Source organism: Python bivittatus, unplaced genomic scaffold (assembly GCF_059951505.1).
Source record: "Python bivittatus isolate LINGU-HERP-01145 unplaced genomic scaffold, Pbiv_v1 ctg000700_np1212, whole genome shotgun sequence".
Lineage (NCBI taxonomy): Eukaryota > Metazoa > Chordata > Lepidosauria > Squamata > Pythonidae > Python > Python bivittatus.
Window position 1 is genome coordinate 25,393,245 of NW_028277098.1, and position 16,593 is coordinate 25,409,837.

The window sequence follows — 16,593 nt, forward strand, 5'->3', positions numbered from 1 at the left end:
TATAAGATTAGAATTGATAAGATTGCCCACAGACTACATTGGCAAACCACAACGTTTCCTGGGACGGAGAAGGAAGGAATAGTGCTTTCCAGTTATAGAATGAAGAAAAATCCTGGATTTGCAGGGTGTTTGTGACTGTTGCATTATGAGCTGTTTTTAGATCCTCTCCTTTTTTATTCTCTGGTGATATTTCTTTATATAGCAATAGTAGTTAGTTTTTATACAGTAAATGCAATGGCAATACTGTATCTGGTTTGTAATCTTCTCTGTTAGGAACAGCCACTTTTCTCTGTAGTGTTTTTTTTGCATAACTCATCTATGCCTTCTGTTTCACGTACCCTCAATTTGAAGCATAGTTAGCTTCTTTTTAAAAAGGTATTTTCCTATAAAGAAATAGGAATTTGATGCAATACCATATTTTTAAAATAAATTCATATCTGTTGGTATGTTACACTTAACCTCTATGAATAACAGTAGTTGAATGATATTAACCTTATGTGGCCTTTTTATATTTCATGTCTGTAAGCAATAAGGCTTAGGTTTGTTTGTTTTTTTTAAAAAACAGTTCTTAATTTATTGTGACTTTAACCATCCTTTTGATGCAAGCAGAATGTACAGCACAATTTTATTATCCCCAAAGAGCCTCTTTCCAATCTTGAACTTGAATTATTCTTCTGCCTGGCAGCTACCACAACAAAAGTCTTGAGCCAGAATTGCTCAGATGAAGTTTATCTTCTGATAAGAAGGGAATGTTTAACTGAAGTACATTTGATATCTAGGATATCTTTAATGGAAGGCTTTCAATCATATCAGACCATAAATACCTGCAGAGATTATTCAGATAGTGGATGTCTTCTCTGAAACCATCTCACTTCCTTTTTTCAACATGAGAGCTAAAAATTCTTTCTTCCTTATCTCCATGCACCTTATGCTATCATTCATCTGATATTTCTCTCCTAACAACCTAATGCAATTGGTAAAAGATTCTCATAAATCTATCTCTTGTTCAGATCATGTTTCTGTTGAAACAAAATGGGCTTAATAAAGATCGACATAAATGGGAGAGCAAATGCCCTGCTTTTAGACAATTGTGAATGCTAACTAATTACTCCTAGATAAATAATTCAGACTAAATAAGAAAAAGGGGATTCTGGGGTAGGGCTAAATAGTAGGAATATGTGAAATTTACTTCCTTAAAAGTACAAAAACCAGTTGTGTCTATATGTGTTTTAGTTCCATTACAACTGAATAACACATTCTGCATATGGCTAATTCTGCACATTCTGCATTCTGCATATGGAAAAGATCCAGACACCAATAGTTGATCCAGAAAGATAATAACCAGGTTGTTAACGGGAGATTCATGTGACTCAGTTATTGCCCCAAGTGCACTGTTAGCTTCCATCCTTTACTTAGACTCAGTACAAGTACTGTGGGTAATCTTTGAAGAAATGGTTTAGAACAGGGGTTCTCAAACTACAGCCCGCGGGTTGGATACGACCCGCCAGGGTCATTTATCCGGCCGGCCCGCCCGATTGACCGCCACTGCTGTCTCTCAGAAGTGGAAATGTCGGGGCTGTATCAGGAGTTGCAGGCGAGGCACGAGGAGGGAGATCGCAGAGCTGGACTCTTCTACATTACAGGTATACCGGGTCATCTGCGGGAGGGATCCTCCGTGCAGGGTGATCGGTGTGTAGTTCTCCAAGCTGCTTGTGTCATTCTTTCTCCCAATTGCCCACCCCATTCTTGCAATCCCTCGGAAACCATCTGGGCTTCCCCAGCTCTCATGAGTACAGGCATCCTATTTGGAGAACGGCAGGAGCCCCGTTCTCATGGTGCTTCAAGTTTGCATTTTATGTTCCTTCCTGTTTTACCCACACAATGGATTTCATTGGGAATGTCATTAAAATATTACCAGTAACCTGCTGCCATGACTAGGTTTTAGTCAACAGAAGGCACTATCAGTGCCTGAAACTTATTTCCAAGATTAAATTCCAGTTTTACAGGGACAGTCCTGATTTTGGGGAAGGCATCCTCGAACTAATGGGAGGGCTCAAGGTAGAGCAGGCAGAACAGTATGGGAACAAGTAGCCAAAGAAATGATGTCTTTCCATTACTCCTCAAGTCTCGGGGTACCTTATGGTGGAAGGGAACATGGGAATGAAGCTATTCCATTATCCATTTTACTGGCTGATTGATTAGTACTAGTCTGCAGAAATCCAGAATAAGAAGCAAAGTTAGTGTTTCCTGTATCTCTCTGCTGACAACTAATGGATTTTTGCAGATCAGGTCTGATAGCCTTATGATGGAGAGAGTGGTCAATTGATTGTTAGTCATTTATTAAATTAATTTGGCCTGGAAATAATTTTTCACAGAGTGTAAAAGCACAACAGGGAACAGGAATGTTTGGAACTACTTAAAGTTGCTTCATTCCAAAGAAGCTCTTCTAAACATCTTTGTGTCCTTTTTTTTCTGGTAATTTTTGCCCGTGACTTTGGGGAAATTGACTTGTAGATTTGTATACATGTATGCATTTTTTAATATTCGTATATCCAAGTTTTTATTTTTGGAAATCAGGTCAGCCTACTAATTTGCAAATTATCAGGACTGCAGAAAGCATTGTACTCAGTTTCTGTTTCACTTTCTCTTCTCTTCTGTTCCTTGCATTTATATCCAAACTCCTCTTCCTTGCCCTGCTTGTTTTCTAAGAACTTCATCAGAAGTCTGCTTGTGCGCTTGCATTCCCAGAAGTATACTTGGGACATGTTAGTGGACAAACCCAGGCTCTTAAACATCTCTCTGAAGGAGATTTATCTTGCGGAGGAGGCATATGATTTGTTATACGAAGTAGAGGTTCTCGAGGGGTAAAGTTGAGGAAACACCACCACAAAGTGGGGGTGCAAATATACAGCCAGGTGCATTTCTCTGTTTGGAAAATAATAGGTTAGTGTTCCTTTAGGATACTTGGCAGTCTGGCCTGTAAGTGTTAATCTCTTCTGTACACAATGCATTCATAGTTATTAGCCTTCCCTAACTATATTTTTTCTATGTGTGTTGGACTATAACTCCTAGAATTCCCAGCCCTCATGTTTTCATCTGAGGTTACAAAATGTATCTTGCTCTGCACCTTATATTTCAAAGAAATGCAGTCCCATTCAAAGTGGAAGAACCACTACCCAAGGATTAGTTACAGTTCACAAACTTGTTTCATTTGAATTTTATGTGCAATTATCCAGTCACTGCCTGAAGACACCCAAGTTTCACTGCCTCACATAGTTTAAACAAGAGAAGTGCATATAAAGAGGTGATGACACCGCTACATTTTCTTGACAGATTTTCTCAGCAGTGTCCTGCAGACCAGAAATGAGCAAGTTGTTAGCAGCTAGGCACTATACTTCTTAAACTATGTTTGTGTGTTTTTGATGTCCAAAAACCACATTTATTGGGGCCATGATGCAATACAGTCACAATGAAGGATTAGGCCTGGATTTTGCAGGGGGGGGTTCCCCCATTTTGGGGGTGTGCTTATTGGTTTGTTTTTTCTTTTTTCTAAAACATTTAAGTTTATTTGCTTTTCTATACGAAAAATCCTTGGGAAATCATGATTTTAGAACCTGGTTTGCTGCTGAATTTAGAACTGTACTCAGATGCTCCAAGGATTGCAAAACAAAGACTCAAGGACCGCATAAAACTGAAGGGTTGCCCAGTCTTGATACTGATATTAGAGTAGTGGAGAAATTAAACTTGGGGAATTAATAGTATTTACAATTAACACCTGTAGAACTTCTTAGACTAGTAAGCATAAAACTTTTGAGCAAAAGACCTCAGATTATAAATTCAGCTACATGGCCCAGAAGAATACCATAACTTGACATCAAAAGCCATGGTCCATAATGAAATTTCATCAGTTTTCATCAGATACATTATAACGCTAGATGTTTTCAGACTTGCATGCCATTGGACTTAGCACTTCACAGAACCAGAGTGATGATTGTCAGGCTTTCATGAGTACAGCATAGCTTTCTTACTACACTGAAGTGCACCTATACTGATAATCTAAGATAAACATATTAAAGTTTTGTGCTTAAACTCTAAAGATGAATTGGATTGCCCCTTTAAAAATCAAGGAAAGAATGGAAAGATTAATTCAGAATATGGAGATGTGTTACTTGAGGGCCTGTTGCTCCCTAATTGTATCTACTCATCGCATCAGATCCAGCAGGAGAGTCATATTATGGGTCCCATCTGTTAAAGAGTGCCATCTTGCAGCACCCAAAAAAAGATCCTTTTCTTTTGTGGTGCCTGCTCTTTGGAACATCACCCTATGGAAGATTAGATTAGCCCCAACCTGGTGGCCTTTCAGACATCTTTGAAGACCTGCTACTGGGCATGGGGGACAAAATATGTGACAGAGCCTGTGGGATGATTGTGTTGATGGCTGGGATGGTTTTTACCTGGCTGATGACTTGTATTTATTGTGATACTGTTATTTTAAGTCTTCACCATCCAGAGTCATGAGGTTGAGATGGATGGTTATAAATCTAAATAAATAAATAAAAACCTTTTAAATGTATGTGTACAGTTGTAGTGATGATAAAACACAGTACTGTATAAGTTCTTCTGCTTCATGATCTTCTGACACCAAAGAGAAATATGTTTTCAGATTTAAAATGTGAGTGTTTCGACTTGTGGCAAAAAACTTTCAGAACAATAAATCATGTGCTTTCCTTGTACGATATCTTGCAAATGCAGTAAGACAAGACCACACCACCAGATTTGTCCTCCCACAAGACAGCTAAGTAATTGGACAGCTAAAAATTGCTGTTTTTGCTATTACGTGTCAGATTCTGAGCATCTATGCTGGTGGAGTCTAGATTTTCAGTGATTGTGGTCAGTCTGAGGAAACTCTGATGTGATAAGATAGCATTTGTGAGGTCTATCTAACAAATGCTATCTTATCACATCACAGTTTCCTCAGAATGACCACAATCACTGAAAACTCTGCTATGTTAGCAGCTTTATGGACCCTCAGTTTGAAAATAACTATAGTATTTCTGATATGTTGAATGGTGTATGTATGCTTGAAAAATGGAGTTGCTGTTCATGCTAGATAGCTATTAAAGCTGAGAGTCTTAATAGCACTTTTTGTGAAAATATCTCACTTTTTGCACTATAGGCTTCAGATTCAGTTGGAAGACACATTTCAGGACACAAGGGAATGAGAGCACAGCACCTGTCTGCAACTCATAACAGCCACATACTTTTTTTTTAGGATTGCGTGGCTGCCATCGGGAGACCTCCATTGTAACAGCATGATTCTGGAAACAGATGTAGCTCCTTTAATAAATCACAGACAGGAACTGAGTTTGTGGTCTTGTGCATTCTGAAGCACTTCTCCCAAATCGAATCCAAAACCATGTTGTTTTCTAATTTACCCTAGAACTGTTTTAAACACAAGTGATGAAAGCTGCAACATACAAATTTAGTATTTACATGTTGCAGATTTTACCCCTCTGTATTTAAGATAATTGGCGAAACTTTAGAAATTGTTTTTTAAAAATATAATTCATAACCTTCTGAATTCCTTTCCCTTTCTCACCCTCTGACACCATCACGGTAGGCAGCATTACAACAGAAACTTCAATCCACTTCCATTGCTTTCCTGTAGTTAAACTGCCTTGTTGCCTTAATCTGATGGAAGCTGTTTCAAGTATGATGCATTTTCATTTTGGTTTGTAATTTTATGGTGGTTTTAACTGACTATTATCCACCCCAGTTCCATGGTGAGTGGGAGGTCATACAAACTGAATTTAAATAAATAAATGTATCTTTTTTTTTGTTACGCAATGTAAAATGCAGATGGCTATTTTTATTGGAGCACAATTGAGGTAAGGAACAGAGGATTGACTTCGTGAAACATGTATTACATCAACATATACATTTTAATAGAAAGATTTGGTAGAGAAAATAACACTGATTAGAAATAACAGATGAAAGAGGATTTTATAATTCGGCCGAAGTAGAGTGAATGTTCCAAGATCCTATATGAACATAATTTCCTTTTTCAAGCCGATTTAATGAAGCCATAATTGATCATCTTAAGCAATCTTTCATTTTACAGCTCAATCTATCTTTATTCTCTTTAAAATTAATGATGGCTGCTGAGGATTATAATCCTATGTTGGAGTTAACTTTTGACTCATCTGAATCCTACATTTGCTAGTAGCAGCACAAGTCTTTTAAACCTGTCCAATAACATGAGATTGAGATCTGTTTTGCAATAAGCAAAGTTGCTTACCGAATTGAGTTTGAAAACATGTTCTTCTGACTGCATGCTTTTGTTTCAATCACATACTTTCTATTAAGATTTCAAAACTTTTGATTATATGGCAATAGTACAGTGATGAAAAAGTCATGACCCTGCCTGATCAAGTTATTGGTTTCCTGTTCTGACTTACTTGAAATCTCTCAGTCTCAATGTGTCACAAGTTTTAATCTTTGTCAAACTAGCAATATAGCATCTTAGTGTTAAAATCTTTTTTCCGGTTTGCTGTTTAGCTGTAGATAAGTGATAAAGCTGCAAAACCTATTCCCATGGCTTTTTAGAAAGAAAATATGATTGAGATGTTTAGAATGTAACTGTATATGCAGAATTAAGATATGCGTAACTTTAATTTTGTTAAAGTGAAGTGCCATAACATGCTTAGCTGCAAGAAAACTGCATCATAACAGTATGTGGGCATTTGAACCTTTTTCAGATATTCAGGTTTGATATTTATAGCGCTTACCTGGAAGGAAGGTGATGTCCACGCCCCCAGAAAATTAATGGAACACTCCATCCCATCGCACTCCTACCCTCATCTTATGTATATTATCCTATTGTCAGAAAATCTAAAATGACTATTCATTCCCTTTTAAAGATGAATTATTTGGGAAGAAACATATTCTCCACTTCAGGCAAATACAGTAATTATGAATGGCTCACATGGTTATTAATAGCAACTTTTGCCTAAAATATGTGTGTGAATTGTTTCTGGGTCTCATTTGTATGACATATGCCGTAGTAATACTGGACATATTTCTTACTTCTTCTTAGGTAATGGGGTAAAATGATTTTCCTTTCTAGATATGAAGTGGGCTAATGGAAATTAAATTGACCATTAAACAAGCCAGTCTCCAGTCATATTGCCTGCACATGAAAACAAAATAGCGTAGTGCCCTACGCTGATGCAATTTTAATAATATAACTTTTCTCAACCCAACATGCACAGCATTGGAAAGTACACGTAGTCCTTGCTTATTGACTGCTCATTCAGCAACTGTTCGAAGTTACAACAGCACTGAATATTGAGACTTATGACCAGTCCTTAAAGTTGTGGTTGTCACAGCATCCCCGCAATCCCGTGATCACAATTCAGGCACTTGGCAACCGGCGTGCATTTATGACAGTCACAGTGTCCTGTGGTCACATTATCTTCATTTGTGACCTTCATAGCCAGCGTCCCACAGGCAAAGTCAGTGGGGAAGCTGGCTGGAAGTCGCAGTCACGTAATGTCATGCTTAATGACGGCAGGTGATTCACTTAATGTCCGCAGCATGAACTGATGTAAGTTGGGCGTAGTCACATGATGGTTCACTTTATGACCATGTCACTTAGCGACAGAGTTCCTGGTCCCAATTGTCGTCAGTAAGTGAGGACTACCTGTATCTCAACATAGTTATCTGCCACCTCACTGGAGAACAAGGTATGGACCAACAGCAAGAGGGCTTACCATAGGATACTATATTTATGGCTCTATTTGGTCCAGCTTGCTTTAGGCCCAGTTCAGAATTTTGGTGGTTTTGATAGACACCTGGACAAGGGTTACTGAAATAATCAGAGTACAGGTAATCCTCACTATCCGACCATTCATTCAGCAACTGTTTGAAGTTACGACAGTGCTGAATGGACTTATGACCTGACCCAAAGTTATGGCAATCTGGGCCCTTGGGAATTGGTTCGCTCTTACAACTGGTTGCCAAGCATCCCATGATCATATGATCACTATTTGCAATCTTCCCTGCCCCTTTCCAGGAAACTAGCCACCAGGGAAGGTCACAAGCTGCTGCCGCCTGCCAAGAGGACTCCCTCTTGTCTCTGAGAGCTGCCTGAAAAAGCTCCATGCTGAAATCCAAGCAGGATTTTGGCACCGGCCATTTTCAGGCAGCCCTGCAAACCTTCATGCTGAAATCCAAGCAGGATTTTGGCACGGGGAGTTTAGCATTATGTCGCAAAATGGGGCCTTGGGGGCTGCCTGAAAAACCTTCATGCTCAAATCCAGGCAGGATTTTGGCACAGGGACTTTAGCACATGGTGCAGCTCCATGCACTAAAGTCCCCGTGCCAAAATCCTGCTTGGATTTCAGCACGAAGGTTTGCAGGGCTGCCTGAAAATGCCCCATGCCAAAATCCTGCTTGGATTTTTGGTATGAAGGTTTTTCAGGCAGCCCCCAAAGCCCCATGTGCTAAACTCCCCATGCCAAAATCCTGCTTGGATTTTAGCACAAAGGTTTTTCAGGCAGCCCCCATGGGGTGTTCAGTGAACGGAGCTTTGGGGCTGCCTGAAAAAGTTTCGTGCCGAAAATCCAAGCAGATTTTCAGCCACAGAGGATGGGGGAGGGAGTGGGGGGGAGGGTGCGTGGGAAGGTCAGGTATGCGGGGGTGTGGTGGGTGTGAGGGCATCCCTTGCACACCTGACCCGATCCTCTCACACACTCCCATGCACCCTCTCCCCCACCTGGTAGTACCTGGGGCTTGCAACTTCCTGCCAGCTTCCCCACTGGTTTGATTGTGGTAAGCCAGCAGGAAGTTGCCTTGCCTAACAACCGGGGCATCACTTAATGATGGCAACCCGGATTGCCAGGATTGCAGTCGCTAAGCAATGCGGTCATGTGATGTTTCACCTTAACAACCACATTACTTAGCAAAGTTCTAGTCCCAATTGTGGTCAGATAGCAAGGACTACCTGTAGATATTATAGGAGCAGAGTGTGTTAGGCTAATTATGGTAGCCAAAAATCAGGAGTCTGTTAGCACCTTTTCACATTAACAACTTTTATTAAAAGGCATAAGCATCTGATGAGGTGAGTTGCAGTTCACAAAAGCTTATGCCTTTTAATAAAGTTTGTTAGTCTGAAAAAGTGCTAATAGGCTCCTCCTTATTTTCAGAATAATTTGTATTATTTCTGATGCAGACTGAATAAAAGTATGTTTTGACTTATGTCATTTGTCCTCGACCCTTTCAAACAATGGAAGAGAAATATTGATATTTCACAAGTGGAGAACCAAAAGATATACAGTGGGGCAAAAAAGTATTTAGTCAGCCACCAATTGTGCAAGTCCTCCCACTTAAAAAGATGAGAGAGGCCTGTAATTTTCATCATAGGTATATCTCAACTATGAGAGACAAAATGGGGGGAAATCCAGAAAATCACATTGTCTGATTTTTAAAGAATTTATTTGCAAATCATGGTGGAAAATAAGTATTTGGTCAATATCAAAAGTTCATCTCAATACTTTGTTATATATCCTTTGTTGGCAATGACAGAGGTCAAACGTTTTCTGTAAGTCTTCACAAGGTTTTCACACACTGTTGCTGGTATTTTGGCCCATTCTTCCATGCAGATCTCCTCTAGAGCAGTGATGTTTTGGGGCTGTCGCTGGGCAACACGGACTTTCAACTCCCTCCAAAGGTTTTCCATGGGGTTGAGATCTGGAGACTGGCTAGGCCACTCCAGGACCTTGAAATGCTTCTTACGAAGCCACTCCTTCGTTGCCTGGGCGGTGTGTTTGGGATCATTGTCATGCTGAAAGACCCAGCCACGTTTCATCTTCAGTGCCCTTGCTGATGGAAGGAGGTGTTCACTCAAAATCTCACGATACATGGCCCCATTCATTCTTTCCTTTACACAGATCAATCATCCTGGTCCCTTTGCAGAAAAACAGCCCCAAAGCATGATGTTTCCACCTCCATGCTTCACAGTAGGTATGGTGTTGTTTGGATGCAACTCAGCATTCTCTCTCCTCCAAACACGACGAGTTGAGTTTAGACCAAAACGTTCTACTTTGGTTTCATCTGACCATATGACATTCTCCCAATCCTCTTCTGGATCATCCAAATGCTCTCTAGCAAACTTCAGATGGGCCCAGACATGTACTGGCTTAAGCAGGGGGATACATCTGGCACTGCAGGATTTGAGTCCCTGGCAGCGTAGTGTGTTACTGATGGTAGCCTTTGTTACTTTGGTCCCAGCTCTCTGCAGGTCATTCACTAGGTCCCCCCGTGTGGTTCTGGGATTTTTGCTCACCGTTCTTGTGATCATTTTGACCCCATGGGGTGAGATCTTGCGTGGAGCCCCAGATCAAGGGAGATTATCAGTGGTCTTGTATGTCTTCCATTTTCTAATTATTGCTCCCACAGTTGATTTCTTCACACCAAGCTGCTTGCCTATTGCAGATTCAGTCTTCCCAGCCTGGTGCAGGTCTACAATTTTGTTTCTGGTGTCCTTCGACAGCCCTTTGGTCTTGGCCATAGTGGAGTTTGGAGTGTGACTGTTTGAGGTTGTGGACAGGTGTCTTTTATACTGATAACAAGGTCAAACAGGTGCCATTACTACTGGTAACGAGTGGAGGACAGAGGAGCCTCTTAAAGAAGTAGTTACAGGTCTGTGAGAGCCAGACATCTTGCTTGTTTGTAGGTGACCAAATACTTATTTTCCACCATGATGTGCAAATAAATTCTTTAAAAATCAGACAATGTGATTTTCTGGATTTTTTTCCTCATTTTGTCTCTCATAGTTGAGGTATACCTATGATGAAAATTACAGGCCTTTCTCATCTTTTTAAGTGGGAGAACTTGCACAATTGGTGGCTGACTAAATACTTTTTTGCCCCACTGTATGATGCAATAGATCTGTAACTGGAATTTGTGCTAACTAAATTGTAACTTAAAAGTAGCCAGTCTGCATCAGAGTAACATTTTCTGAATGAAGCTGTAAATAATTCCAGAGGTATATATTTTCTGTTTTTGGACCTAAGAGAAGCTGGTGGAAAGGAACAGTTTAAATTGTGGAAACATCTCAGACAGTGGGCTAAATTCTAAACCTACAGAATTACAGATTTGTGACAATTCTTAGCACCATCACTAAGGTACAGCTCCAATAATAACAGTAGGTAACAGTTCTTCATTGTTTATTCTTGGAAATTTCTATATGGCAGTGTATTCTTTATAGTGTTATTTAAATGAAAGACAGCTTTGAACCAGTGAGTTTTGCCAATTACACTGCATTTTCCCCCAAAATAATACATCTGCCATTCATAACAATTATTTTTAGAACATTTGAGTTTTAAAGGGCTGCCTTCGTTTGCTGCATTTAAAATTTAGATTAAAATGGTTTAATACTTCTATTTTCTTCTCTGCTGTCTTTTTCTTCTTGCTTATGTTTGGGTGTGACAGTCAACCACAGGTAAGAGCATGCTGTGAAAAAGTTCAAGTGATATGAATTTCTGTCTTTTGAAGCATGGCTATGTTGTGTTCTCAAGAAGATAATCAGATTCAGTGTGGCAGGAGCCTCTTAAGTGTGGGTCCTTTGGTTCGCTTCTTAATTCTGCCTTTTCCAAGATGACTGGAGATATTGGTTGGGAAATCAGTTGTCATTACTGTTAATGCTGTTTAAGCTAAAGGTAGTTGGGGTAATAGCCTGTGGTTTTAGTGGTCTACCTTTCTAATACTTAACTTTAGGACACTCAATCCAGCTAGGTGGCAGCATCTAGTGAACTTTGGCTAATCTCAAAAAGCTAAGTAGGATCAGACCTGGTTACTATGTGGATTGGAGACCATCATAGAATCCCAGTGCTAGAGGCTAGATTGGGAAGCTAAAAAAAAAAAATCTCGTAGAAGCGGTGGCAAACCAGTTCCATACTGTTGCTAGGAAAACTATATGGACATGTTTATGAAGTCACCCGGAATTAAGCTCAGCTAGAAGGACGCTTTACTGATTAATCTTTCTGTTCCTTATCTACATAGACTGGATCATCCCTTTTATTCTAAACATACAAAAGTGTATGTTCCATTACACTTAGAATCTATCTACCCCTCAGTTTTAGGTGGGGAATTCAGATTTATGCTAGCACTGCACGAACAAGAGTTCTTTCCAATAGTAGTTTTCTGAAATAATCAGAATGTTCTTCCCTAGTTATTCTACAACCCACATTTCTTCCAAATAGTTTTTTAAAAGCGTGGCCTTCTTCCAATTCTGGTTCACTGTCCTGTTCCCCTTCTGAAAGCAAAGCTATAAAGTATGTTTCTTTAGCTGTGGGTTGAGAAAACATTTCCACTCCGTTGCCATGCTTTCTCCGGAGTGGGGTACCTTTTCCTGCCCATTGTTACCTTAAGATGAACTCCTAGTGTGCTTTACTATCCTGGAAAGGATGACTTCCATGTCCATCTGTTAAGCCACAATTAACATTTAAAAGATCTGAAACCAATAGGACTTTTTAAAGACATGTTAACCCTCAGCATCCGGTCAGCTTGAGAATCTGTCACACACTTCCTGCTTTATTTCTTGTTTCAGGATAATTTCCAGTCTGCAGTGCAGTAACTGAAACCAAGTAGGGTGTGGCCGATGCTGCTGTTCCTTTCAGCTTCACTGCTGTATGCAGAATGATCAGCATTTACTCTGCCTAAATATTGTATATGCAGGTTAATTTGACTTTAGCAAAAATATCTGCAGAAGAAATAGTCAAAAGCTTTCTTAAAAAAATTCTATTCCCTTTCAATATTACATGACATTGAGATAGTTTGTAGGTCACTTGCATGTGGGTGGATGTTTCCATTTTAATGTTTAAAAAAACTTCACAATATGTTTTTGGATTTAGTTTCCAAGCCAGTTTGATAATGCCTAAATAGAGATGGATAACACATGGCTTTTTGGATCTTACTGAATTGCAACTTCCCATTGGCTCTGGAGCTGATGAAATTTGAGTCCCATAGTGTCTAGAAGACTGAAGTTCCTAAATTCTGGCTTCTTCTCCCATTTTTTGATGCACAGAATCAGAATTTTAAAATGCAGTCTTGCTTGTGGAGTATCTAATTTGGGCAAAGTTCCTGGCTTTTGTCAAAAATAATTTCTAATTATAATGGGGCGTCCTACTAATTACCGTATTTTTCCAACTATAAGACGATACTTTTTTCTAAAGTCCTTACCCTAAAAACTGAAGGGCGTCTTATTCAAGGAAGTCAGCCGAGAATCGCACGGTTGCAAAACTGCCCATACTTTGTCTCTGCAGAGAGGCTTCCTCCTATTGCTAGCCTCCAATCACGAGTGAAATAGCTTGTCTCCCAAACAGACTTCCTCCAGTCATGAGCCTGATGTAACTGACGTCAGCTGATGCTGAACAAACCAATTGGAGGAAGGCTGATTGCAGAGACAAGCTATCTGCAGTTTCACTCGTGCTTGAATGTAATCAGTTAAGCAAAAGAGCCTGGAAATAGAGCTGCAGAGAGACAGTTTGGACCTCCTTCCACTGAGTGTATCAGGTCAATGTTAACTAATTACTAAATAAAAATGTGTTCTGCACTATCTTTAAAATATTGATTTCTTAATTTTGGATTGGAAAAATGGGCGTCTTGTACATGGGGGCGTCTTATTGTTGGAAAAATACGGTATATTATTTAGCAAAGAATCTTAAAATGGGACATCTTGCTAAATGTTTTATTCTGAGCATCCTGCAATTCTGAACTTTTACATACAAAGACTGTTGCAATTTATGTTATGGTCTTAACATCTGAAGCATGTTTTCAGTGGTTCCTCAACATGCATGGTTCAACATCTTATTTAAGGCACTATGCATGAGAGATTGAGCATGTACCCTTTTCATTTTAAATCTAGTTAGTGGTTCTGTTGGCATAGCTCTTTAGGAAAGGTGTATCTGTATACTTGCACTGAAACACTTGTTAGAATCAAGCTAGCAAAATGGGCTTAGAAATCTCTAGGACACAGCTTATTCTTGTCATCAACACAGTACCAACAAGCTGTAAATATTTTATACCTGCTCATTAAATAATAGTTTTACATTAAATGACATGTCTGTACTTTTAATAGAATGTTTCAAAAGCAGAGTTTAATTTTACATAGTGGAAAGGACAAAGTACATTATTTTATTCTAAATAAAGTACATTATTTTATTCTAAATAATGTCCTTTGTCCTTTCCACTATGTAAAATTAAACTCTGCTTTTGAAACATTCTATTAAAAGTACAGTATTTATTCTAAATAATGTCAACAGAAGTTCTTACAATATTCTAACATCAGTTCTAAATGAATATTGTCATGTTTATGTTCTCAGCTGATCAAGACATAAATAATGGGTTTTAGTGAGGTCAAGGTGTGAGGAGGAAACATTTGCAGAACAGTGCAAAACAGAACAAAACAGTTATATAAAAGATACACAATCTGAGGTCCCCAGAGGCTACCAAAATTATTGCCAATTGGTAATCTTTAGTGTAACTAAATTCATTGTTAATTAAATGTAAATGAAATCACAATTGGTTTTTGTCCTGAACCTTCCAGATGCTTTTGGGAATCAGACTGTGATGCACCAAAGACAAAATGCAATCCTAGGTCTATATAACCTCTTTTCTATAGGTTTTTTATATAGCTCAAATCTGATTTTCATATTATTTAATACTGTAAATGATTCACATGTGACTTGAATTATGAGACTGAAATTCATTTCAGTAATAATTTCAGAAAGACCAGTGCCCCAAAAGTCTAATTAAAGATGTTTAAAATATAATTGGAATATTTTGTTCAAAGCTATAATTAGTCAAAAGTAATTCAGGACCAGTTTGCATACATATAATACCTTCATTTGTTTCAAATTCTTCTAAAACTGGATGAGCAATGATTTGAGTACACTGAAACTCTACTCCTGATCTTGCAATTGCAGCCATAGTTCAAAAGAGAAGTGATTTGTCCATAAATGGAAGTGTTCTCATTTCAAGAGCACAAAGGACCTGTTCTCTAATTCTTTTAAATGTCTTTTTTCTTTTAACAGATCAGATGCCTAAAAAGCAAGAGAACCTTTCCGGGCACAAACAGTTTTGATGGGATTCACATTGTGAACCATTTGATAGGAGATGATGAGTCACTACATTCTTCAGATGAAGATTTTATATCCAATCACGTTCAAGAACCTGGGATCCATTTTCATTTGCACAAGAGGACTGGTCAGATGGACCTGAATCCAACAGTGGTAGACAGTAGTGACAGTGATACTGAAAACACTGAACCACTGAGCACAATTACTCAGAAGGAAAAAAATAAAAAAAGAATGGAGTCTTATTCTACTACAGTGTGATCACTGTGAAAAGGTTTGGCTTTCATTCTCTAAGAGCTTATTCCATAATCAAGTGAATTAGCAGTAAGCACTCAAATTGACTGGCGCTTGCATCTTATCTGATGCCACAGCCTATCTCCGTCTGCATTTGCCAAATCTTTCTCTCTGACATTATTGCCATAAAGTAGACTGGGAAGAGATTGGATGGATGACAACTCTAACAGTATTAATTACTATTCCTTGTAAGTTTCTCATGGTAGAAGATGTGCATTCATGATTGTTGCCTTCTCAAGAATCATAGCTGCTGTTCATAAATATGGAAAATCTTTACTCTTCAGAAGGAACTGTTCTTGTGCAATAGTTTAATGCTCTGTGAACAAATACGTTCCATAAAAAATTGCAATCAAGATGGATGTGTGCAAGCTAGAAATATCAGATATGAAATATCTGATTATCTTGTCTTATTTTTAATTAAGATAACTTCAACTACTGGAGACTAACAGAGTTTCCAATCTAAAGCCTCTATTTGTCCTATTTTATATAATTAATGGTCACACTTCATTCTAAAGGATTGAAAACTTTTGTCAACATTATGTGCATTTGTTTTTGACATGTTGCTAATGAATCTGATCAAATACGTTAACTACAAATAATATCTATTTTGTATATATTTGTATAACTCTACTCCTACATAAAATGTATATTGAATTTTGTATGGGATGTGTAAATGTTACATGACTGTCTTAGCATTTTAAAAGAAAAATGAAATTATGTGTAAGCAAGTAAAATTGGGAACTATGTATGGGAAAAATAAGAAAAACACTAATTCTGATTCTCAGACTTCTGTGTATCAGATGATCTGCTGGTTCATGTCCCATTGAATTATGTTTGAAATGATGCTATTCACTGAAATTTTAACTTTGTGTATATGTAACTATATAATAAAACTTTTTTCATGATTTAACAAATGCTAAACAGTTACATTTAACTCTTCCTTAAAAATGTCATTCATAATAAGCTTGCTCAAGTGTGGTAAAGAACTTTTTATAGTAAATTAAAAATTAAAAAAATACAACCTGTGAGACGTCTACCACATGAAGATAATATGTATTGATGCATAATAATTGCAGATGGGAGAGTGTTAGATATGACTCTGCTGGCTTTGATGTCCCTTTTTTTTTCCTTGACCATGCTTCTCACTATACCTTGAGCCCTT

The 16,593-nt window shown here is 38.4% G+C and overlaps 1 protein-coding gene across 4 annotated transcripts in view; it reads left to right on the forward strand.

Moving 5' to 3' along the window:
- EVI5 (ecotropic viral integration site 5) overlaps positions 1–16,366 on the forward strand; it is a 99,482-nt gene extending 83,116 nt beyond the window's left edge. For all 4 annotated transcript variants that reach the window (XM_088154235.1, XM_088154234.1, XM_088154237.1 and 1 more), the window contains one exon: positions 15,096–16,366. In XM_088154235.1, the coding sequence (XP_088010361.1) occupies positions 15,096–15,398 (303 nt within the window). In that variant the 3' untranslated portion in view covers positions 15,399–16,366. The remainder of the gene's footprint in view (positions 1–15,095) is intronic.
- Positions 16,367–16,593: the final 227 nt, after the last annotated feature.